At 46.7% G+C, this 24,639-nt stretch overlaps 1 protein-coding gene across 1 annotated transcript in view; it reads right to left on the reverse strand.

Annotated features, from left to right (window-relative positions):
- Positions 1 to 24,639, reverse strand: part of e2f2 (E2F transcription factor 2) — a 56,414-nt gene that overhangs the window by 17,188 nt on the left and 14,587 nt on the right. Inside the window, exons 2-3 of the mRNA XM_052036598.1 lie at positions 1,753 to 1,858; positions 533 to 752 (exon numbers count right to left, since the gene is read on the reverse strand). Coding sequence (XP_051892558.1) covers positions 533 to 752; positions 1,753 to 1,858 — 326 coding nt within the window. The remainder of the gene's footprint in view (positions 1 to 532; positions 753 to 1,752; positions 1,859 to 24,639) is intronic.

Here is a 24,639-nt window from a genome sequence, read left to right on the forward strand (position 1 = left end):
CAAACATTCAATGCTGGGGCTACAAGGTCCCAAAGGAACAACAGGCACTCCAAGGGCTCTGGATCTGGGACAAGTGAACCGCCATTCTCCTGACATCATGGGTTTCCATCCTTTAAATGGTACCCGGGATAAGATATTGAGAAGTGTTACCCCAACCCTGCCCATAAATCACGACCATCAAACCTAGGGTGCACCTCAAGCTCCAAGAATAATGCTTCGAGCAACATTGACGAGAAAAATACTTCCATCAACTTTGACTAATTGCCTTTAAAATATCAGACTAGACAACTCCCAGCTGTCAAGTTGTCCCTCTGCTTTACGATTGGTTGAGGGTTGTGAGGTTGCATGTGTTGGGGGATCAGTAGCAAGGGTTTGGGATATTTGGATGCAAGAGGTTAAGGGACAAACCTCCAGGGACACATCCATCCAGACTCAGCATAGGTTGTAAACTCATAACCCCAAGGCCAATTGAGACCCAAAGCTACAACCATTTAGAGAGCTTTGTTGCCAGAACCCTAGCGTCATGACTTACATCCACTGAATGTTATTTTTGGATTTCTTCCTGATAAGCTGGATTCCTTCCAAAACATTGGTGATGTCATAAATCCGCCTCTTTTGAACCTCAAGGACTTCCGCTGCTCGATTTAGATCCAGGACACCATCAGGCGACTCGCTGAGAAGGTGGACGAACTTCTTGGTCAAGAGCCCAAGTGAAGTGTCGTATCTTGTCTTCTCTCCAGGGGACTTGGGGGCTGCAAAGGGAGGAGAAAACAAACACATGGGCCCTAGCTTAATGAGAAAATGAACAGCCAATGAAATCCTGATACACTATGCAACAACATAGGACAGCCCAGACCTGTTGAACATTTTACCAATTGCCTTAAACTAGTATCCCTCGCCAGGATGAACAATTTATTCTATCAAAGCCCCTTCACAATCTTGAACACCCTTTAGATTCCCCATCACAGCGATGAAGTTACTGGAATAGTATCCAGGAGGTCACACCTTGGCATGGTATTACTGGTGCCATTTGACTGGCTTCAGCCTAGACAGGACAAGTCTATGGGCTGTTTAACCGCATAGATGTCTTCTGCTCAGACTCAAGGGGATCGAGGGTTCAGACCTTGGGTAATTTCTACTCCTCACCAGAAGTATGGACTGAGTGGGAGTGGGACAGACAAGGCATAGTGCCAGCCCTTTGCCCATACCACAGTCAAGGCTGATTACCCCTGAAGGGACTTGGTTTCACTCTCAGACTCAACAGTCTACTCAGTCCAGTAAGGCACCAACAATCCTGGTGGCTCCCTCTCCTCGGGCTGGGTCCTTAGAATTTCCCCACTTGCTCCAAAGTAACAACCACCCACCTTCCAAGTCTTGAAGGAATGACCTCTGACACCCATTGCAAGACTAGAAACAAACCAAAATGGCTGCCACGGGCATCATTTCCTCTTGCAGAAATCTTGTGACCAACAATACATCACAAAAACACCAAAAGGGAACTACATTAGGCACTTGAGAGAATAACGCGCAGGGCTCTGAGGAAAAAGCCGGGGATCGGACGCGACTTGATTACCAAGAGCTGACAGAGAGTTGATGGCCTAAATAGTACCCCGAGTGCCATAACAACTCTACCATCAGTAAAATCTAGATTGGCCAAACTTGACAGAGAGACAGAGGAGACTATTGAAAACTCTCCAACTTGATCAGCGGCGATTATTTTTCCTACTGTTCCCACAATAACCAAATTCTTACTTTTTGGACTGGGAACCCTGGCCGGCATTTTGCCCTTTCCTTTTGGAGTTCGAAATTCTGGTAAATACTGGTGTCCACTGCCTTCCAGGTCCAACTTCCGTTTTGCCTGAGGAAGGAAAATCAAAATGAATTGTGGTATGACTGTTCAAAATGAATTGTGGTATGACTGTTCAAAATGAATTGTGGTATGACTGTTCAAAATTAAGTAAAATATTTTTGGTGGTAAATTTATTTAAGCCTTAAAAATTCCAGGTTAATCCCAAAGGGAGGAGCTCACCCCATCCCCTGCAGGACAAATCCACCCCACCCTCATGTGTGTTCATTCTTCGCGAACAGTACACGCCTGGGGTTATTCGGCTATGGGGGTTGGGGGGGGTGGTGATGGGAAGTAGGGGAACACAAGGCAGCAAACATGATCCATGTTCAGCATACAGAGACAGAACACACAAATCAGCTAGAATTTCTGCCCAGGGCTGCTGCTGCCAGTTTGACAACCATCAAGGCTAAGAGTTGGACATTGGGTGGGTGGAGACAGGATGGCATGGTAGTGCAGTTAGTACCACTGCCTTACAGCTCCAGTGACCCAGGTTCAATCCTGACTTCTGTGCAGACTCAGCACCTTTCTCCCAGTGACTGCAAGGGTTTTCGCCTGGTGCTCTGGTTTCTTCCCACACTGCAAAGACTCAGAGTTGGTTGGTTAATTGGCCAATGTAAATTGCTCTTAGTTTGTGGGAGAGTGGGAAAATTGGGGGGGGGGGGGGGGGCAGGAGTTGCTTGGAATGAACAGAGAACAAAATGGAATTAATGAAGGAGGATTAGTGTGAATGGGTGCTTGGTAGTTAGCGTGGACGATAAGATCAGAAACCTTCTAGACATCCCTCAATACAGGGGGCATTGACCAGTGAGGACAAAGGGCAATTCCAGCTTCATTGCTTGGAGTTAACCCTGCAGAACCTTTGCATTTTAGGTACTACTCAGGTTTCAGCTGCAGCTCAATAGATGAGACTCTGGGTTTCAGAGTCAGGACATCCTGGGTTCAAATCCAACTGCAGAGATCAGGAACAGACACATTGCCCACGATATCCAGGGTGATACAGTAGAGCTGGAGTGAAAGATTTCTGTAGCCCAGAGATTCTAACTGCTTGCTGCCTATCAGAGGTAATGAACAGATGTGTTTGACACCATGACCTCAAAAAGATTTCATTCTTTGATACAGCAGCAGTCACAATTGGCTAGCCTTGTTCAAGTCAGGGGGGTTTGCATGTTCAAGTCTCATAGGAGACACTTGAGCACCACATTTGCGTTGATGCCCAACACAGATCTGAGAGACCGCTGCACTGTCAGTGGCTCTGCCTTTAAGAACATAGAACACTACAGCACAGTACAGGCCCTTTGGCCCACAATGTTGTGCCGACATTTTATCCTGCTCTAAGATCTACCTAACCCTTCCCTCCCACATAGCCCCCTATTTTTCTATCATTCATGTGTCTAAGAGTCTCTGAAATGTCCCTAATGATTCTGCCCCCACAACCTCTGCCAGCAGTGCGTTCCATGCACCCACCACTCTCTGTATAAAAAATTTACCCCTGACATCCCCCTTATACCTTCCTCCAATCACCTTAAAATTATGTCCCCTCGTGTTAGCCATTGTCGCCCTGGGAAAAAGTCTCTGACTGTCCACTCGATCTATGCCTCTTATCATCTTGTCCACCTCTATCAAGTCACCTCTCATCCTCCTTCTCTCCAAAGAGAAAAGCCCTAGCTCGCTCAACCTATCCTCATAAGACATGCTCTCCAATCCAGCAAGCATCCTGGTAAATCTCCTCTGCACCCTCTCTAAAGCTTCCACATCCTTCCTATAATGAGGCGACCAGAAATGAACACGATACTCCAAGTATGGTCTGACCAGAGTTCTCTAGAGCTGCAACATCACCTTGCAGCTCTTGAACTCAGTACCCTGACTAATGGAGGCCAAACCTCCATACGTCTTCTTACCAGAGTTTGTCCAACCCTCAGGTTTCCCCCAACAAAATTGTTTCAAGAAAACATCAATTTTCCCCTCAAGTCCTGACTAATATTTCACTTGATCGACAGGAGGGCAAAAATCTAATCCAATCATCACATTGCTGTTTGTGAGATTAGCCACGTGCAAGTTGGCAGCTACGTTCCCTACATTGCAACAGAAACTACTTTTCATGAAATGTGTCATTAGCTTTAAAGTATTCTGGTGCGTCTGGAGGTTGTGGAAGGGGCCACAGAAATGCTGTTGGCCACACACATTCTGACAGCTTCAGTAATGCCTGTTGAATTATTTGCATACACATCTGTACTGTTTTAACATTGAGGAACATATTAACTATAACATTCCAATCCAATTAGATAAAAATCACACAAGCACGATTACAAGACTGGGTAATGGTGCAGGTAAATGCTAATCACAACAGCCCTGTGCAGAAACCCTGCAGCCACCACATGCTTTAGAATAATGTTTCCTGTGGGAGCAGTGCCCTGGGAATGACAATATTCTTGGAGAGTCCAGAGCCAGGGGCAACATCTCAACGAAGGGAGACCAAACCAACCAGCAATGAGACCCTTGCTGGTACAGATGAGTCTAGGCTCTGTTGCAATGCACCACTAAGTTGCATGGCTCACGTATAGTAAGGGTTAGTAAGAGTTGACGTTTGGATGGGGCACAGCATGGAGCTTTGAGAAGGAGCAATACACAAAGCGCTGGAGGAACTCAGTGGGTCAGGCAGCAGCTATGGAGGGAAATGGACAGTCGACGTTTCAGGTCAAGAGTCCAGATAAAGGGCCTCGACCTGAAACGTCGACTGTCCATTTCCCTCCATAGCTGCTGCCTGACCCACTGAGTTCCTCCAGCACTTTGTGAACTGCTCCAGGTTCCAGCATCTGTAATTTCTCGTGTCTCAGCTTTGAGAAGGAACAGGTTGGGGGATGGGCATGGGTGGAAAGGGCGAGGAATTCAACGTACGTGGGAAGCAGCAGCATTGAACACATCAAAGATGTGTTTTTACAGAACACTCCCAAGCACGATGTTAATTCAAACCCCAAGCTGGAGCTCGGCAGGACCTGGCTGCTGTAGTTAACAGTGCAAGGAGGCCCCAGCACACGGAGTCTCACAAACCACAGCCTCAGGAGACTCGGCTGCACCTTCAGAAGGGTTCAAAACCACAAGAGTCACAAAGGGAAACCATTTACTGCAGTCATTCATCACGAGGGGTGTTGCCATGGAAAAAGCCTTTTGAGGGGAAACCTCAAGCCACTTGGGCAGATTCCAAACCCAGGCCTCCTTGATAACACAGATGTGATTACCAAAGCACGTTCTTCACCCAGTGGGAGACCATTAATGACTGGCACCAGGTCCCACCAAGTTCCCCACTAGCACCCCAGCTAACCACTCGAGCCTCTGCAGGCCTGTAATCAAGGCTCCACTTCCGATAATGAGGGTGCAGATAATTTCTTCAGCACAGTTGCGCAATTGAAGCAGGAACGGGAATCATGCTGGGCAGGAAAAGGTTGCAGCAGGATTTCTTTCCATTCAATCCTCGGCAACAACACTTTCCATTTACATGGAACCTTCAACAGTGAAAACTCTCAAGGAGCCTCACAGAGTTGTTAGCAACATCTGACATTGAGATGCACAGATAAAAGCGCCGTTAGCCAGCCTTGTTCGAGTTAGATTGCCATGGGTTCAAAGAGGCAGAGGGAGAAAATTCAACAGCTTAGGGCCCAGTCACAACTACTAGTGAGGGGTGATCGACCGTTGAGATGCAGACCTGGAGGAGCTTCCATTTACAGTGAGGGAAGGCCTCAAGGGGATGTAACAGCTGAGGTACTGTTGGACCGGTAGCCAATGAAGATCGGCAAGGACAAGGTGACAGATCAGAGGTGGTGCAGGTCAGGACCCTGGCTGCAGGTTTATCCCCACGTCTTGATCCTACAGTTTATGCCTTCTAGTCACATTTTACATCAATTTGTCAGGTTACTTCCCCTATGAGGCCAGGCATTTAGTCTGCGACGTACAGTCTCAATCCCTATACTGTATCAAAAGTAAGAGGAAGGAAAGAGGCAGAAGAGTATAGATTTCCCGAACTCGATGGCACATTTTTTCCCAGCCGATTTCTTCCCTCCTTCAAGTCCAGAGAACAGAGATCCTGTTATTTTCCCACTAGCTTCAGTTTTTTTTGAAATCTAATTCCTCCCTCTTTCTTCTATCCACCTCCTCCTCACCCTCCCCCAATATGAGGTTACCTTCTCTCTGCCTTCCAACCCCTTTCCCTGAAAGCACAGGGGCAGCACAGTGGTACAGCTGCAACCTCACCACTTCAGCCACCCGGGTTCAATTGAGACCACGGTTGCGTGGAGTTTGCACGTTCTCCTTGTGACCGCATGGTTTTTCCTGGACACTCTGGTTTCCACCCACATCCCAAAGAAAGTGAGAGTTGGTAGGTTAATTGGCCACTGTAAGTTACCCCTAGCGTGTAGGTTAGTAGTAGCTTCTGAAGGGAATTGAAGAAGATGTGGGGAGAATAAGGCTAGTGTAAATGAGTGCTTGAGGGTTGGCTTCAGACTTGGAGGCGGGGGGTGGGGGGGGGGGGGGGTGCTCAAAGGGCCTGTTTCTGGGTTGTATTACTACGACTTACACAGATGGACTCCTTGCTCTTGTTCTCCAATCGCAGTTTCTCTTACTGCCATAGGATGGCGATGGAGTGCCAGGACAGCAATGGGTGCAGTGCTCAAACTGCACTCACCCAGGCTGGCTCAGCCCACACCACTTGCACATCCTCAGCTCTGCCAGTCTCAGTGCATTGGGTTTCTGAAGCCTCACTATCCAGCTTCCCAGCTGCACAATAACGCCCTTTCTTCTACACTCCCATGAATTACGTTGGTGTTGAATAGCGTTGTCACTGCCGCACAATGGGCTTTCAGAGACACCGAGCAGCTCAAGAACTTTAATAGCCTGGCACATTTTAAGAGAAGGACATTAGCTGTTATAACAAATAGTTTCATTGAGCACTCCCAGGCCACCTTAACATAGATTACATGAAATGTAAAGCTCTTTACCCTTTGCCCCCAACAAGCCCCGCTTGGAGCCACTGTGTCCCCATCAGTGGATGCTTGAGCATCAAGATAGGGGAGAAATGGCTTGCATTTTTTCAGAGCTCCATACACTCAGCTTCTGGGTTTGAGACAGATTACACTCAGCAGCCTTGTGTCAACAAGCTATAACTACAGTGAATAACTTATCCTTTATAAATTAGAGGAACCCAAATCAAAACTTCCAGGATTGTACACATTTCAGCACTTCAGACAGGAGAGAGACCGTGAGGAACAGAGGGATCTTGGGGTCCACGTCCGTAGATCCCTCAAGGTTGCCACGCAGGTTGATAGGGTTAAGGCAGCGTATGGAATGTTGGCCTTCATTAGTCGGAGTACTGAGTTCAAGAGCCGCGAGGTGATGTTGCAGCTCGATAGAACTCTGGTCAGACCACACTTGGAGTATTGTGTTCAGTTCTGGTCGCCTCATTATAGGAAGGATGTGGAAGCTTTAGAGAGGGTGCAGAGGAGATTTACCAGGATGCTGTCTGGATTGGAGAGCATGTCTTATGAGGATAGGTTGAGCGAGCTGGGGCTTTTCTCTTTGGAGAGAAGGAGGATGAGAGGTGACTTGATAGAGGTGTACAAGGTGATAAGAGGCATAGATCAAGTGGACAGTCAGAGACTTTTTCCCAGGGCGACAATGGCTAACATGAGGGGACATAATTTTAAGGTGATTGAAGGAAGGTATAAGGGGGATGTCAGGGGTAAGTTTCTTTTTACACAGAGAGTGGTGGGTGCATGGAACGCACTGCCTGCAGAGGTTGTGGGGGCAGATACGTTAGGGACATTTAAGAGACTCCTAGATAGACCCATGAATGATAGAGAAATGGTGAGCTATGTGGGAGGGAAGGGTTAGATAGATCTTAGAACAGGATAAAATGTCGGCACAACATTGTGGGCCGAAGGGCCTGTACTGTGCTGCAGTGTTCTATGTCACAACCTCCTGGCAGGAACAATGGTTAAGTTAACAGGCCAGTGATCCAGAGACCAGTGGCATGTTCAGATCTTGACTGGGCATAACCAGGATTTAATTACATTTAGCAGCACTCTCACCCCAATCAGAATGACAGGGGTTCAAACCCATTCCAGGGGATTTCTTAAATCTAGTCTGACACTTTGCATATTACTGAGGACTTGGTGGTCCAAAAGGGCCCATTTCTATGTTGTGGACTGTCTCCATGCTGTACAACTCTCCCATAGTGGGATGCTCCCTCGTCTCTGCACCCCACCCCCTATTGGGGCACTCCTGCACCACCCCACCAGCAGGCTTCCTTCCACCCCAGTTCTGAGGGCTCCAGAGGCAAATACTGGAGCCACCAGAGCCTGCCCCGTGGGGTATGAAGAGCCAGACAGGGCAGGATGTTTGGAGTGATACCTGCCCCTTCCTCTATTTGCCTGTATCCTCCATCAGGAAGCCCACACTCAGCATCCCCCCCCACCCCCCAACCTCAATCCCATCTAATTTGAGCCATTGCAGACCAGGGACATGGATGGGAACATTGTTTTCCTCCAAAGAGGCTTATCGACGTTCTTGAAGATCTCCCACTTGACAGGTGCTTCCAGAGGAGTGCCCGCTCCAAGGGAGTTTTCCTGTCAGGATATGGGGACCAACACTTCCCTTGCCCAGGAACTGTTAACTTCAGGAAGGAGAAGGAGGGTGAATGTGTGCCGGTCTGCATTGGGGGAAATCGGTGGCGGAGAAGGTCAGCAGCTTTAAATTCCTGGGCGCTAACATATGGGATGACCTGCCCTGGACTCAGCACGTAGATGCAATCACAAGGAAGGTGCGCCAGTGTCTTTACATTCTTAGAAGGTTAAGGAGGTTCGGCATGTCAGAGTATTGTGTACAGTTTTGGTCACCCTGTTATAGGAAAGACGTTACTAAACCAAAAAGAGTGCAGAAAAGATTTACCAGGACGTTGCCTGGACTTGGGGACCTGAGTTACAAGGAGAGGTTGCATGGACTGAGACTTTATTCCCTGGAACACATTGAGGGGTGACCTGATGGAGGTACACAAGATCATGAGGGGCATAGACATGTGAAAGCACATAGCCTTTTTACCCAGGGAGGGGTTGCTAAAAACAAGTGGGCAAAGGTTTAAGATCAGAGGTAAGAAATTTAAAGGGGACATCAAGGGCAGCTTCTTCACGCAAAGGGTGGTGCATATTTGGAATGGGCTGCCAGAAACAGCGGTTGAGGCAGGCGCATTAGCAACATTTAAATGCCATCTATATAACCAGATGGATAAGAGAGGTTTAGAGGGCTATGGGCTAAACGCAGGCATATGGGACAAGCTCGCTGGGCAACACAGTCAGCATAGATAAGTTGGGCCGAAGGGCCTGTTTCAATGCCCTATGACTCCTTGCTCCCATTCTCCAATCGCAGTTTCCCTTGCTGCCATAGGATGGCGATGGAGTGCCAGGGCAACAATGGGTGCAGTCTGCAAGCTCTGCACTCACCCAGGCTGGTTTAGCCCACACCACTTGCATGTCCTCAGCTCTGCCAGTCTCAATGTATTTGGTTTCTGAAGTCCCACTATCCAGCTTCCAATACTTTCTGAGGGAATGCTGAATGATTGGAGATGGAAGGCTCCGTCTCCCCACTCAGGGGAACACAAACTGCCCAATGGCACCGTTTCAAAAACCAGGTAAAATTTCCCTGCTGTCCAACACAGCCCTCAACCAGCATCACATCTGGTCATTATCGTACCGTTGTTTGTGGGAGATTGCAGTGCATAATAACAGTACTTCAAATGTATTTCATTTGCTGCAAAATACTCAGACCTTTAAGCTTATGTAATTTATGTTTGTAATCTACCGTGCTGCTGCTGTAAAAAGATGATTTTCATGGCACTTATACCTTGGGTACGTATGCCCATGACAATAAACTTGAACTTGAGTGTGAATGATGTGAGTAATGGCAAATTTTATATTGAATAAACCATGCAGAAAAGTAAAGGAGTTTAACAAGTGCCCAGAAAAGATTTCCTGCAGGTGGAGATTATTGACATAAACGGGAATAGTATTTTCACCTTCACGTTATAAGAATCTCATTGTTCTATAAAACTGTTTATTAATATTTTGTCATGGCTCTGTGCCTTTAAGAGAGAATGCTGACCCCCAAAGCTGTCCAAAAGCCAATCACGTGAAGCATGATTGACATATTGGTTAACTGTTGCCAGGAGCACCTTGCCCTCCATTGCGAGGGCGCGACAGGCCTTCAAACCTTTTCTCCGAGGGGAGACACTTCCAGCCTCTAACACCAACAGGTCCGAGTGATGGAACTTTGCGAGGCCTCCTGCTGGGGCTATTTTACCGAGCACAGCACAGTCTAGAATTCAGTGGTCGAAAGAGATTCACATTTGTGCAACGACTTTTCATGTCATCAGGACACCACTCGCACAGCACAGGAGGCCATTTGGCCCATTGAGACTGTGCTGGTGAAGAGCAAACCCATTCCCCCAATTTTTTCTCTATTCTCTCAGCTCCACCCTGATTTTCCTACACTAGGATAATTTACAATTAACTTGCAACCAGCATGTCTTTGGGATATATGAGGAAACCAAAGTACTCAGGAGAGAACATGGAAACTCTGCACTGATAGCAGTAGAGTTTAGTATAAAACCCAGGCCCCTGGAGCTTGGGAGCAGCAGTGCCCAGGGGACTTAAGTTAATCTCTCGTCTGAAGAAGAGCAGACTTAACAGGTAGAAGAGGCACTCATTCAGCTCTGCAGACTCATGCCACCGAATGAAATTATCTCCAATCTCTAGCTCAACTCAATGTGCCCAAATGTCCAGGGATACCCCCACTCATTAAAAAAAAACTCAGAACCAAGGAAAGGTTGATTTGAAACACAAGTCATTTCTCTCTCTACAGATGCTGTTCGGCCTGCTGAGTTTTGTGTGATGCAGAAAGTTTCCACATTACTTCACTTCTGTAGCTGCCTAGTAATTTACTGCCTGGAAAAACTTCCAATTTCCAAGAGCCTTTGTAATGTCAAGCAGCAAGAAAGCTCAATGTTTCTATCATTATAACAGAGCCCTACACACTTTGACTCCCAGACTATTTTATTTAGGTTTGTGATTCCCCAACCAGAGAAAAGTTTCTCCAAACGTATCCAACTGAATTCTTCAAACATTTTACACACAATTACTGTTCAAGAGACAGAGTACAACCACCTGCCCCAAGATTCAATGGTATTGTCAGAACCAGGTCACCCACCATCAACATCCTGTGTCACCATTAAACATGGTGACAAGGTCAAAGGCGGGGTATCTCCTGGAGGTCAGGCTCACCTCTCCACACTCTAAAGCCTTTTCGCCACCTACAAGGAACAAGTCAGGAGTGTGGTGGAATACTCTCCACTGCCTGGATAAGTAGAGCTTCAACTACATGCAAGAAGCTCAACGCCATCCAGGACAAAGATTGTATTGCACCCCAATTACCTCCCAAAACAATCATTGGCACACAGTGGTCATGCACCACCGTCTACAAAATGCATCACAGTAGTTGCCCAGACTACTCTGATAGCACTTCGCAAACCCATAACCTCAACCATCAAGTTGGAAGGGCAACAGTTGCATGGCACCACCACCACCTGCAGATTCCCCTTCACGCTGTGCACAATCCTGACGTAGAAATGTATCACTATTCCTTCATTTTCCCGGGATTCCTGGAACTCTCTGCTCAAAGTATCGTGGGAGTACCTTCACCAGAGGATCTCCAATGGTTCAAGAATGTAGTTCATCAGGAACTTTGAGGGCAATAAACATTCGTCTTGCCAGTGATGCCCAAATACACCCCCCCAAAAAACAACCCACAGTCAATGGGATAAGACTGATAGGATGGAACCAGTCCTCTTTTCGTTCTGATAAATGCATTTACTTGAGGCTAATTCATCCTTGAAGTGGGGATTCCAAAATTGAACACAATTCCCCAGCTGGGTTCCAATCAGAGCTTCATACAACTACAATGTTTTTAATATTCTAGCCCCTTTGTTACTAAAAATACTACACTCCATTAAAATACTACGCCCCATTAACCTTTCCCACTGCCTTATTTTCTGTGCACTGTTTATTCCTGTTATCACAGGAGTGATCATGCATTGGAGAAAAAACTTCAATAGCTGTGAGGAACATACCAAGTCCACGGGCAGAGCTGTGTGAATATGGTTTTATTTTTCAGTGATTTTTCTACTTGGGACTCCTAAATCACTTTGTAAATGATGACAGACCAGAAACTCAAGAGGGCGAAGTTGACCAGTTATCTTTCTCAAGTCAAAATAGAAATTTTCACACTCGGCCAGTTTTGCCTCGTACATGGGTTGCCTCCTCAGTTCTCCCGAGGGTGGGCTCACACACTCAGCTGGTTCCATTCTGATCCAATCTGCTGTAGTCAGACTCGCCTGCAGTCACTTCTCTTCCCACTCCAGCACCAAAGCTCCAGGCATTCTCCAAACACGTTCTTGGCCCCACATACATGCCCACCCACAGAAACACAGCACAAAATCCAAGGGTCCATTGACCACATCCAATTCTACCATCTCACCACATCTCTCGAAACCTTCCGCTGACTGGTGTCGTACCACTTGCCCAAGTTCCAGCCCTACATGCACAGAAATTTCCCATTACAATTTGGGAAGACACAACCCATCGTCCTTAGCCACCATCTCCAACTACATCCCTGGTCACCGAGGCAGACTTTCCCAACCACAGTGTCCTCTCTGGGCAGAGTCGGACTTCGGATCTCGTTTCGCCTTTACTACCAGGGCAATCTCGTCACAGGTCTGTAACAACTTCCCATGCCCCAGTTCATTTCACTGTTGAAACCCTTACCCAGTCCTTTGGAATTAAGTTTTTCCAGTTTAGTTGTGGGCTGCCCTCCAGCCCTTCAAGGGGAATGATCTTCAGGACATCATAGGAACAGATTATTCAAATCCCCGAGCCGGTCTCCCATCTTCCACCCACAGTAATAAGTTTACCCAACACTTGGTCCTCAGCACCCCACCTCCATGTTCGGAGCTACACTGGCTGCTGATGAGCAATGCATCCATCTGAAAATATGCTCAGTCTTGTGTGCAAACCCTTCCATGGGCTCATCCTCCATCCTCTTCTAACCCTACCATCCCCAGCTTTCATCACTTCACCACAAGAGGCCTGCCTTCAGCTGCCTAGGCCCCAAACCCTGCCTTTCTTGCGCTTCAACACACCCCTGCACAGCCACCTCTTCAACTAAATCTTTGATCGCTTTCACTAATACTTCTACATCTCACTTAGCATCAAGGTTTGACCAGCGAAACTCCTGTGAAGTCACTTGGGACATTTTACTGCATTGGGAGTAGCTACATAAATGCAAGCGGTTGTTGTGGACTCGATCTCTCCTTGCACCTTCCTGTTCCCAGCTGCGGTGGTTCCGACCCTTAGCTTGCTGAAGGTTACAACCAGCGACAGCAGATACCAGGCAAGGAACAGCTAGACCTTTGAGCTTAACCAGGGCAGCGATTCGGCTGTTGCTTTGGGCTTGAACCAATGCCAAAGCTGCAACATGACAGGACTCCACCTGTTTGTGGCAATCGCCTTTGACAGCTGTGTGCTTCACACTGCAGACCAGAGAGGGTGGGGCTGTGGGGAGCAGAAGCTGATGAACGAGTTCCTCCAACAGCAGATGGAAAACTTTCCACAGGCAGCAGAGCTGCCAAACATTTACCTAAAGGTGCTTTGCATAATTTCTCCTGAAGAAGTTGACTGCCCTGCCCCTCCCTCTCCTCTTGCCCACTCTCTCCCACAATTCCTCCAAACCCCTCGCCCTGCCCCCAACCTCTTCCCAATGCCTACCCTGCCCCCCTTCCTCTCCCACCCCAACTCCTCCCCCTCCTCTCCTGCCCCAATGCCCCTACCCTCCTCACATCCCCTGCCTCAATGCCCCCTCTCCCCCAATGCCCCCTCCTTCCTTTCATCCCCTGCCCCAATGCCCCTACCCTCCTTTCATCCCTTGCCTCAATGCCCCCTCTCCCCCAATGCCCCCTCCTTCCTTTCATCCCCTGCCCCAATGCCCCCTACCCTGCTCTCATCCCTTGCCTCAATGCCCCCTCTCTCCCCCAAAGCCTCCCTCCTTCCTTTCAACCCCCTGCTCCAATGGCCCCTCTCCAACACCTCCCCCTCACCCCCAAGCTCTAAAACTTTTCAAGGTTTCTGTACAGGCACAAATGGAGAGGGTGTGTGGCAAACCACCTACTCACACGAGACCAAACCTTCAATTCAGCCAGTGAGGGAGGACTGGCCTTTCCACAGACTGCAGAGATCAGGCCTCCCTGATCACCACAGCGGCAATTAAGAAGATTCTTCTCTCCAGTAAATTGCATTACTCACACATTTTTAAAAAAATGTCTGAAATTAATTCTGCACAATAAATTGTTACCAGATTTTCAACACGAGCATTTTTAGTTTTTAACTATTAAAAACAGACACAATCCCCGGGTAACTCCAGAGCAGTGCCCAACACCCAGGTGAGAGGGGACAGAGTCGGACAGCATTTTATGCAGTGAAACCCCAGAGGATGCCTCTAAAACTTGGACACCGACAGAAACGCCAACACCTTGTAGCTCCTTGGCGTGGAGACAGCCAAGAAGGCAGTAGAGGTTTCCATCAACTCCCAGTGTGTGAGAAACTAACAAATGGCCAAATATTCTCCATTCCATACACACTCTTCAGAAGATCCAGAGTCCATAACTGGTCCTCCACCATCTTATCCACATTGTGATGTGAAAAGTAAGGCACCATGCAGTTTGTAAATACCAGGATATTCAACTGCATGCTCTTTGGCAGTTACCTGATAACCACAAGACCAATTATCCACCCTCCAGGTCTTGGGGAGGGCCAGAAAATGATTGCAGAATCCCCATTGATATTAGTGCCTAGAATTAGTAGACCATATTCATAATATGCATGTATTCCTTCTCCCTACCACACTAGGTTAATTCCCTTATCTACAGGAGATAGACAATTGGGAGGTGGTGGTGGAGAGAACAAAAAAAAGTTCTTTTGCCTCCCCTCATTTGTCAAAACCCTCATACATTTGTTACCTCTACTCCCGGCCTCCCTCAGTCTGCCCTTCGTAAACCCATGGTAATCCAAAACTCTGCACCATTTCTTTATCACAAGTGCCCTGTGCACCCATTATGGGCCACACCTGTCGGCCGACACTAGCTCAAATTTTAAAATCTCATTCTTGTCTTCAGGCCCCTCCATATCTTTGCCTTTCTCTCATCTCAAATCTTCTCTCAACCTCCAAGATCACCATTCCACCAATTCCGGTCCCCTGACACTGTCTTAAGCTACCAAGGCCCCAAGCTCCAATATTCATTCCACAAATCTTTCTGCCACTCTTTCAAAGAGCTCCTTAACAATCTACCTCATCTGCCCATATTTCTCTCATGGCTTGGTATCAAGATTTGTTCCATATTACTGCGAAATACCTCTACTGATTTAAAAAGCAGCTTTACAAACAAATACTAATTTCTCCACAGCTTTGCAAACCACCCCACTTCACTCAGACTAGAGCAGCAAGGAGAAAGTCAAACTACTTAACTTTCCAGCGAGCAGCTCAGTCACAACAGGTGAGCTCACTGGCAGGGCTGTGAGGCTAGTACAATATCAGTCCTAGCCATGGCCAAGTGGGAGCTCTCTCCTGAGTCAGTCACACAGCATGGAAATAGAGCCTTTAGAACCTAGAACAGTGCAGCACAGGAGCAGGCCTTTCTGTCCACTGTGATGCCAATATAAACTAATCCCATCTATCTGTACAAGGTTCATATCCCTCTATTCTCTGCCTGTTCATCTGTCTATCTGAATGCCTCTTAAATGTTGCTATCGTATCTGCTTCTACCACCCTGCTTGATAGCACGTTCCAGGCACCTACCACTCTGCGTGACAAAAGATTTGCCTTGCGAATCTCCTTTAAGTTTTCCCCCTTCACCTTAAACCTGTATCCTCTAGTATTTCATATTCCCAGCTTGGAAAAAAGGCAAAGACAATCGATGCTTTGGCCTCGCCAAGTCTGTGCCGATCGAGAACTAATTTTACACCAATCCCCTTTGTGTTCTCTCCAGAAAATCCTACCACTCACCTGTACACCAGGGGCATTTTACCAATTCTCCCGCCAACCAGCTCGTTTCTGGAATGTGGGAGGAAACCCAAACACCCAGGCGAAAGCCACTCAAGTCACAGGGCGAATGTGCACACTCCACACAGACAGCACGGAGATCAGGATTGAACCCAGGTTGCTGGAATTATGAAGCAGTGGCTCTACCAGGTGTGCCACCCAAATGGAAACTCACTTGTTCTTTGGGTGAGAGCCTAGACCAAACCCAGGGTCTCAACTTGGGAGCCCAAGCAACAGAAGCCTATTTACACCGTGCAGCCTTCCCTCTGCACTCGTCAGTGATTCTCGTCAACAACTCTTCCAAGAAACGCCAGAGAGCCAAGTTCAGTCCTGACCTCGGGTGCTGCCCATATGGAGTTTGTATGTTCTCCCCATGACTGTATGTGTTTCCTCTGGTTTCCTTCCACATCCCAAAAGGCATGTGGGTTGGTGCGTTAATTGGTCACTGTAGGTTGCCCCTAGTGTGTAGGAGTTGATGAGATTGTGTGGAGAATTTTTAAAAAATGGGATGAATGTCAGATTTGTGTAAATGGGTGATTGATGGTCAGCACAGACTATTATGGGCCGAAGGGCCTGTTTCTATGCTGCATCTATGTCACAGACATTTTCCCAGGGCAGGGGAGCCTAAAGCTAAAGGACATCTGTTTAAGGCGAGAGGGGAAAGATTTAAAAGGGACCCAAGGGGCAAGTCTTTCCACACAGAGGGTGGTGGGTATATGGAATGAGCTACCAGAGGAAGTGGGAGAAGCAGGTACAATGACATTTAAAAGGGCCTGTTTCCATGCTGTATAACCAGGACACTAATACTGAACTAGGACATAGGCAGAGCCACAAACAAAGCAGGCACTAGGACCTATTGAAAGCCTATCATCCTTTCTTGCATTCTCCACTTCTACAACTGTTAGCCTTGTTTCACTGTTAACAGCAACGGACAGGAAGAGGCTGGGAACTGTTAAATTTGAAAGGAGGCCATCACACAACCTCTGCCAGCGGAAAAGATTACGACACAAAATGTCAATCATTTCTCAGACACAGGAGCTGAGTGGTAATGGGGAAATCATCACACTACCCCCTCACCAACCCTTACCCCCAAGAGTGCCCGTTCTCCACACTTCTGGCCAGAGGGCAAGTCTAAGCAGAGAGAATCAGAATGGCTCTTCCACTCTGGAAGGCAGTGTAACAGAGGAGAAACACCTTCTCCAAGTGACTCTTGACCTCACAATCTACCTTGTCATGGCCTTGCACCTTATTGTCTGCCTGCACTGCACGTTACCTGTAAATGTAACACTATATTCTGCATTCAGTTATTGCTTTTCCCTTGTACTACCTCAATGTACTGAAGTGATGAAATGATCTGCATGGATAGCATGCAAAACAAAGTTTTTCACTGTACCTCAGTCCATGTGACAATAATAAACCAATTAGCAAACTCTCAACTGAAGCACTCCATCAGAATTCCACTGGAGTCCAAAAACAAAATGTCCCTTTATTGCTGCAAATCTAAATTTTTTTTAAAAATCAAGAACTTGTGGAAAGGGTCAGCTCAAGCAGTGTCTGTAGAGAGGAAAAAAAACAATCTGGGTTTCATCTTCATGACCTTTCATCAGTTCAGATGTTGTTGGCCCAGGTTTTACTGTTTATTGCTCAGCCTGAAGTGGGCCAATGTCTCTGGAACTTGGATCCACAACCTTCTATCTCAATGGCAAAGTTCTGCCTACTAAGCACAATATCAAGGTTATCCTGCTGAGACTGCAGTTCAGAAGATTAAGCGCTTACTTCCTCAAACACTGGAATAGGATATCCAAAAATCCTTGGTTGCAATCTCAAAATTTATTGATTGGAATTGGTTTATTATTGTCACATGTACTGAGGTACAGTGATAAACTTGTCTTGCATACTGTCCATACAGATTACACAGTGCGTTGGGGTAGTACAAGGTAAACCAATAACAGAATGCAGAATAAAGTGTCACAGCTACAAAGAAAGTGCAGTGCAGGCAGACAATAAGGTGCAAGGTCATAACAAGGTAGATTGTGAGGTCAAGAGTCCATCTTATCATACTAGGGGACTGTTCAATAGTCTTATAACAGTGGGATAGAAGCTGTCCTTGAGCCTGGTGGCACGTGCTTTCAGGCTTTTGAATCTTCTGCCTGATGGGAGAGGGGAGAAGAGAGAATGTCCAGGGTGGGTGGGATCTTTGATTATGCTGGCTGCTTTACCGAGGCAGTGAGAAGTGTAGACAGAGTCCGTGGAGGGGAGTCTGGTTTCCGTGATGTACAAAACTCCAACACTGCACAATTTCTTCATAATTAACTTCCTAGTGTGGTTGGTATGACCCTTATACCAGAAGCCCATTGGTTGTCAGCAGCGTCTCCTGTTGCTGAATTGCCTACACCGGTCCTTGGGTCGCCCCTCCAACAGCCTCGACAATCACGCCTTGAATCCCACTCCAGAGGGAATCCGATAGGATTGGAAATGGCTCCCCTGGATGAGCAACCCGCTGATGCTATCCAACCCTGGGATGGTCGCTTGGCCCTGTCAGCCTGCCTCTGCAGCACCCACCCCCACATACAGACACCAATGTCTTTCATCCTTCAACTGAGTCACAAGCGATGAAAACGCACGAGCCCATATTTCACAACCTTTGGACACATCAAAGGTTTTACAGTCAAAGATGAGAACCACAGTCACCAATGTAATGGAAAAAGCACAGCCTCCATGTGCTATGCAAGATCCCATGAACAGCAATTTAATAACAGGTCAATAAAGGTTGACCAAATGATAACCATTAACTCACCTATCATAGCTAACTCCCAAACCTCCCCTGGTGCAGTGGGTTATTTTGTATCTATGCAATAATGGAACCTCAGCCTTGGTTTAACATCACACCTGGAAGAATGCACTCTCAGGCAATGCAACACTCCCACAGCATTGCATCGAAGGCTGCTCCCCTGATGTCTCCGCACTTACTCATTCCTCAATCAACAATTGAAATAAAACAGGAAATGCAGGAAAAACTCAGTTCAGGCAGGTCCCATAGAGAGAAACACTGGTCAATGACCTTCCATGATAATCTGGGCGAATGATCTCATTACCATTGATGGGACTGTGCTGTGCACAAATTGGCTGCCACGTTTCCTCCATTACAAAGTGAGCATCCTTCCTTAACTCAGACACGTTTTAAGGCATCTTCAAAAGCATTGCTTGCCAGAGCAATTAGCCAAGAGAGAGAGAGACACACAGAGAGAGAGAGAGAGAGAGAGAGAGAGAGAGAGAGACACACACACACACACACACAGAAAGCAAATAGCACGAATACATACATTTATGGGAAAAAGATAAACACACAAGGAATAGAAGGACATGCTGAAAGACTGAGATAAAGAATAACTGTGAAGCACAAACACCAGCTTGTGCAGTTAGGCCGAAAAAGCAGCTTAACTCCATTTTTAGAAAAAATTACACAGCTGTCGAACCCAACTTGTCCCCAGAATGGGACACATTCCACAGGGCTGGGAGCTGTATGGTAATATAAATAGGAGAACTGATCAAGTAGCAATGAACTGGATCACCCCAAACACGTCACTCCAACATACACATAGCAGGATTATGTAAAATGTAAACTATGCCGAGTTATAATTGAGCAAGCGACAGGCTTCACATGAACAGACCACAGCTCAGTTCCCAGTCACAATCCCACCAAGCGGGTACAACAAAGACCTGGTTCGAAAACATTAAGCTCCATTGTATTTGTAAGACCATTAGGTTAAAACACAGACTGTCCCACTAGCAATCTGTTACCCAATCCCTGAAATGCCAGTTTTAACCCTTCCCTTTCTCTTCACTGGGGGAGGCAGTGGCTGTACTTGTGGAGATGGTGGAGTATGGAGGGAACAGATGTGGGGGTGGGAAGGGCAAGTGTTGCTGAGCATTCACAATCAAGGGAAGGAATCCCTCTGACATTCTCCCTTCTTGCCCAACAGTGGTGGGGCAGCTTAATTTCAGCTGATTTGGCACCACCAAGACCTGTCTGATTATGGACCAACTTCTTATAGAAGCCCTGGAGAATGTTTTATAAAATCTTTATATTTCTATAGCACATTTCACAAGAAATCTAAAGCATATTACAACCAATCAAGTTCTTTCACAGGAATCATGGTGGTCAGTTTGCAGATAGCAAGCTCCCACTAGCAGCAATGTGATGGGGATCAGATACCCTGTTTTAACTATGTTGATCAAAAGATAAATGATTAGGGTGACCCCTGTTCTTGTGAAGTGGAGCAAGGGGGCCTTTAAGATGCAAGAGTGCAAGCAGGCAACCTTTGGTTTAACATCTCATTCAAAAGCTGATGGGATGTCGCTGCACTGAGTGCAGACCTAAGCCAAGAGTGGCTTTAAACAAGGGTGGGGGGGGGGGGTGGGGGAAAAAAAACTCCCAGCAAATAAGAGAAGGGTGAGGGGACAGGAAAATGACACCAGTTACATCACGCTCAGCCACACAGATCAGGAGCGCCTCAAACTCAAAACCAAATCAGTTGAACTGAGTCAGGCCAATTGCCAGGGTTGGATTCAGAGCCAGAATACTGGGAGACAGATGGGATTCCTAGTCCACACTGTTGGAAAGTGAAAGTCTGCAGCAGTCAAACATGCACAAGCCCTCCCAACACTCACTGAATTAATTTAAATTTGACAGGCATGTTGGTTCTGGAGGAAAGCCCAAGAAGTTCCCAGACACTAATGAAAACAAGGTGATTGGACATTCCAGCACGAGGAGGAGTTGGGGGCAGGCCACGGAGAAATGCGACCACACTGGATAAAAGGTGGTTCGCCAGAACCTTGAGGTAGCATGCAAAATATCAACATACACACTCCAAGCAACTCTCCCCTCTTTCTCTCTCTACCACAAATCATTTCACATTAAAGATGGCAGTCAGGGCACCCTTCAGTCTTGCATGTTCTAGAGAGCCCACAACTTATTCACTCCACACGTGCAGCTAAGGGACAGCCAACTGAACACACATGGGCAAAAATAACAGCAGAGGAGATAAATGAGATTAGATGGAAGATAGGAAGGGCTTTAAAAGAGTCTTGGTTTGAGAAGTAATAGCAATTTTAAAGATTATATTAAGTATAATCATTGGCCAGGGTGCTCCAGAAATTCCCTGCTCTTTAAACACCAAGAAATACAAAAACAAATAGGAGTGGGCCATTCAGATCTTCAAGCCTGTTCAAAAATTCAATAGATTCAGGGCCGATCCTCTGTCTTGGTACCATACCCCCACTCTCGCCCCATACCCACAGCCATCAGTGGTAGAGAATTCCACACATCTACTGCTTCATAAGCGAAGAAGTTAGGTCTGCCCCAAAGAACAGACATGGTCTCAACTGAAAGACTGTTCAGAAAGACAGGGCAATGCTCCTTCAGTTCCACCAAGTGCAAGCCTGTGTTTTGAGGCAGGCACTTACAGCGGGGATTGAATCCTTCAGAAAGACATGAGGGGGTATCGCCCACTGAACCCACACAGGATACAGTGGTGGGAAAATACCTCAGGTGGAAACACATGACTCCCTATAAAATAGTACTTAGAGGAAACAAAAGAAAATTGAAAAAAAGCAAATGGGAAGACATTTTGTGAATGAAAATAGGGAATTAACTGATTAACTAAAGGCAAGCAAGACATGGATTGTATTTGCTAGCCTGGACGAGTTCCAGCAATCCCAAAAACAGACCTTTCTCTGCGGGCTTCATAAAATCACTGGGCCAGCAATGCACCAGGCCCAAACTACAGACCTCAGTGTTTAGAAACAGCTGCCACTTATTCCAGCAAATGCAGACTGCTGTGTGCTTCTGGCTGCTTAGCCTGTGAAGGAGGAGCTTTCATTCCTCACAGGCACAGAGCAGAGTGAGGAGAATGTCATCTGAGCAACACCAGCTGCCAACGTCAAATCAAACCAGGTCAACTTCTGACACTCACTCAGATTGGAGGAGCCAGTTGAGGGCAGAGAAGGGGAAAACAGGAGGAGTTCGGGACTGGAGGTATCCCAGTGGGCAGGATGCTCACCCGAGTCAGCAGGCTTCTGCGTTTGGGACCTCACTCCAGAGAGATCTGAGCACACATTCTAGGCCAACATCTCAGTACTGCCCTGCCAGAGGTGCTAATCTTCAGCTGGATACAGGAGGTTCTGTGGCATTCTTTGAAGAGAATTAGGCAGTTCTCCCCCACCTTCCCCACATGATATATCCTTGGACCAACAACCATATTGCTAACTGTGGGATCTTGCTGTGCCCACGCTGGTTGCTCCGCTTACAGTTCAGAAGGCGCTTCATTGGCCAAATTAGTCATGACGAGACGGCAAGAAACTGGAGCAGAATTGGACCATGTAGCTCCTTAACTTCTCTGTTTATGAAAAGCATATCAGTTTTTCCATTGTCCTTGATTTAACTCAAACAAGGTACAAAATTGGAAGAAGGGACCCAGTGGTCAGGCAGTGCAGTGCCAGCTCAGACATCTCACTCCCTGTTTACCAGGAGTCAGAAATTCCACAGCGTTCCATAGAACTGTGGCCAAGGATCAAGGTAACAATGAGACACAGGGCTCCCATTCAGCTCTTCACTGAGCAGATACAAGCAGCATAAAACTCAAAAATAAAATGCACACCACACCTCCATGCTTTCAGCCAACTAGACCTTGTGCATTTTTGCAATTCATTTTAGGACTCGTCTCCAGATGAGACATATAATTAAACAGAAGTGGGGCAGGGGCAGTCTAACTCTACGCAAATTCATAAAACTGCCACAGCAGGATGATTTTCTTTTTTTCAGGTTTATACTGGTTCTTTGAGATAGATCTCCAACTACTTTCATTATCCCTGCTCTTTCATTGTAGCACTGCAAATACATAGAACAGTACAGCACAGAACAGGCCCTTCGGCCCACAATGTTGTGCCAACATAGCTAATACATCCTACCTACAGAATGCCCATATCCCTCTATTTTCCTCTCATTCATGTGCCCATCCAAGCCCCTCTTAAAAGCCCCCAATGAATTTGCCTCCACCACCCTATCAGGCAACGCATTCCAGGCATCCACCACTCTCTCAGTAAAAAATGTACCCCTCGCGTCTGTTCTGAACCTACCCCCTATTACCTTAAATGCATGCCCTCTGGTATTGGATCACTCAATAATGGGAAAAGAATATTGCTTGTCCACCGTATCTATGCCCCTCATAATTTTATATACTTCCAACAGATCACCCCTCAACCTCCCCAAGTTTGTCCAGCCTCTCCTGATAGCACATGCCCTCTAATCCAGGCAACATCCTGGTAAAACTCCTTTGCACCCTCTCTAAAGCCTCGACATCCTTCCTATAGTGAGGTGACCAGAATTGCACGCAATACTCTAAATGCGGCCTAACCAGAGTCCTATAGAGATGCATCATAACTTCTTGACTCTTATACTCAATACCCCGATTAATAAATGCAAGCATTCCATAAGCCGCCTTAACCACCCTGTCTACCTGTGTAGCTACTTTCAATAAGTCATGGACTTGCACCCCAAGGTCTCTCTGCTCTTCAACACTGTTAAGGGTCTTGGACTTAAGAGTGTAATGCCTCTTGACATTAGTCCTACCAAGGTGCAACACCTCACATTTATCCGGGTTAAACTCCATCTGCCATTTCTCTGCCCACATCTGCAGCTGATCTATATCACGCTGTATCCATCACCAGTCTTCTACACTATTCACAACTCCACCAATCTTGGTATCATCTGAAAACTTACTAACCCATCCATCAACGTACTCATCCAGGTCATTTATTTACATCACAAACAGCAGAGGTCGCAACACAGATCCCTCCAGCCTGAACAAGTCCCTTCAACCACCACCCTTTGTCTTCTATGGACAAGCCAGTTCTGGATCCAGATGGCTAATTCTCCACTAACTCCATGCATACGAACTTTCTTGATTAACTGACTATGCGGGACTTTGTCAAGTGCCTTACTGCCTTTCAAGTCCCTATATATTTAGAATAAGAGTACGTGAGTAAGCGGAAGGAGAACATCAAGTGTGGCAGGCTTTGGTGAAACCAATAAGCTGGAGCACTGAATGCAAAAGCTTTTCACCATCAGGGCTGCCTTGAGACTTGGCCTATTGTGTGCCGATTGACAGTTGTGAGTAAACAACACCATCATCCTTGTATCAACATTTATCTACAAAGATGAAGGCAAACTCTATGGCCTTTGGATTTATAGATGAATAATCTGCAGATTTATCCAGTTCCAAACGATAATAATAATTAGCATGGATAGATGATTGGTAAACTAACAGAAAACAGAATCAGCATAACTGGGCCTGTTTCAGGTTGGCAGGTAGTAACTAGTGGGGTGATTGATGGATCAGTGGTGTGGCCTCAAGTGTTTATAAATTACTTTAACAACCTGAGTGAAGGGATTGAGATCACTGCAACCAAATCCGTTGGTGATTCAAAGATACGGGAAAGTAAGTTGAGAAGACACAAAAACAAAGGGATAAGGATGGGCTAAGCAAGAGGGCAAAAAAAAATTACCTCATGAAGAATAAGGTGGGGAGATGTGAAGTGATTGGGAA

Source organism: Pristis pectinata, chromosome 22 (genome assembly GCF_009764475.1).
Source record: "Pristis pectinata isolate sPriPec2 chromosome 22, sPriPec2.1.pri, whole genome shotgun sequence".
Classification (NCBI taxonomy): Eukaryota; Metazoa; Chordata; class Chondrichthyes; order Rhinopristiformes; family Pristidae; genus Pristis; species Pristis pectinata.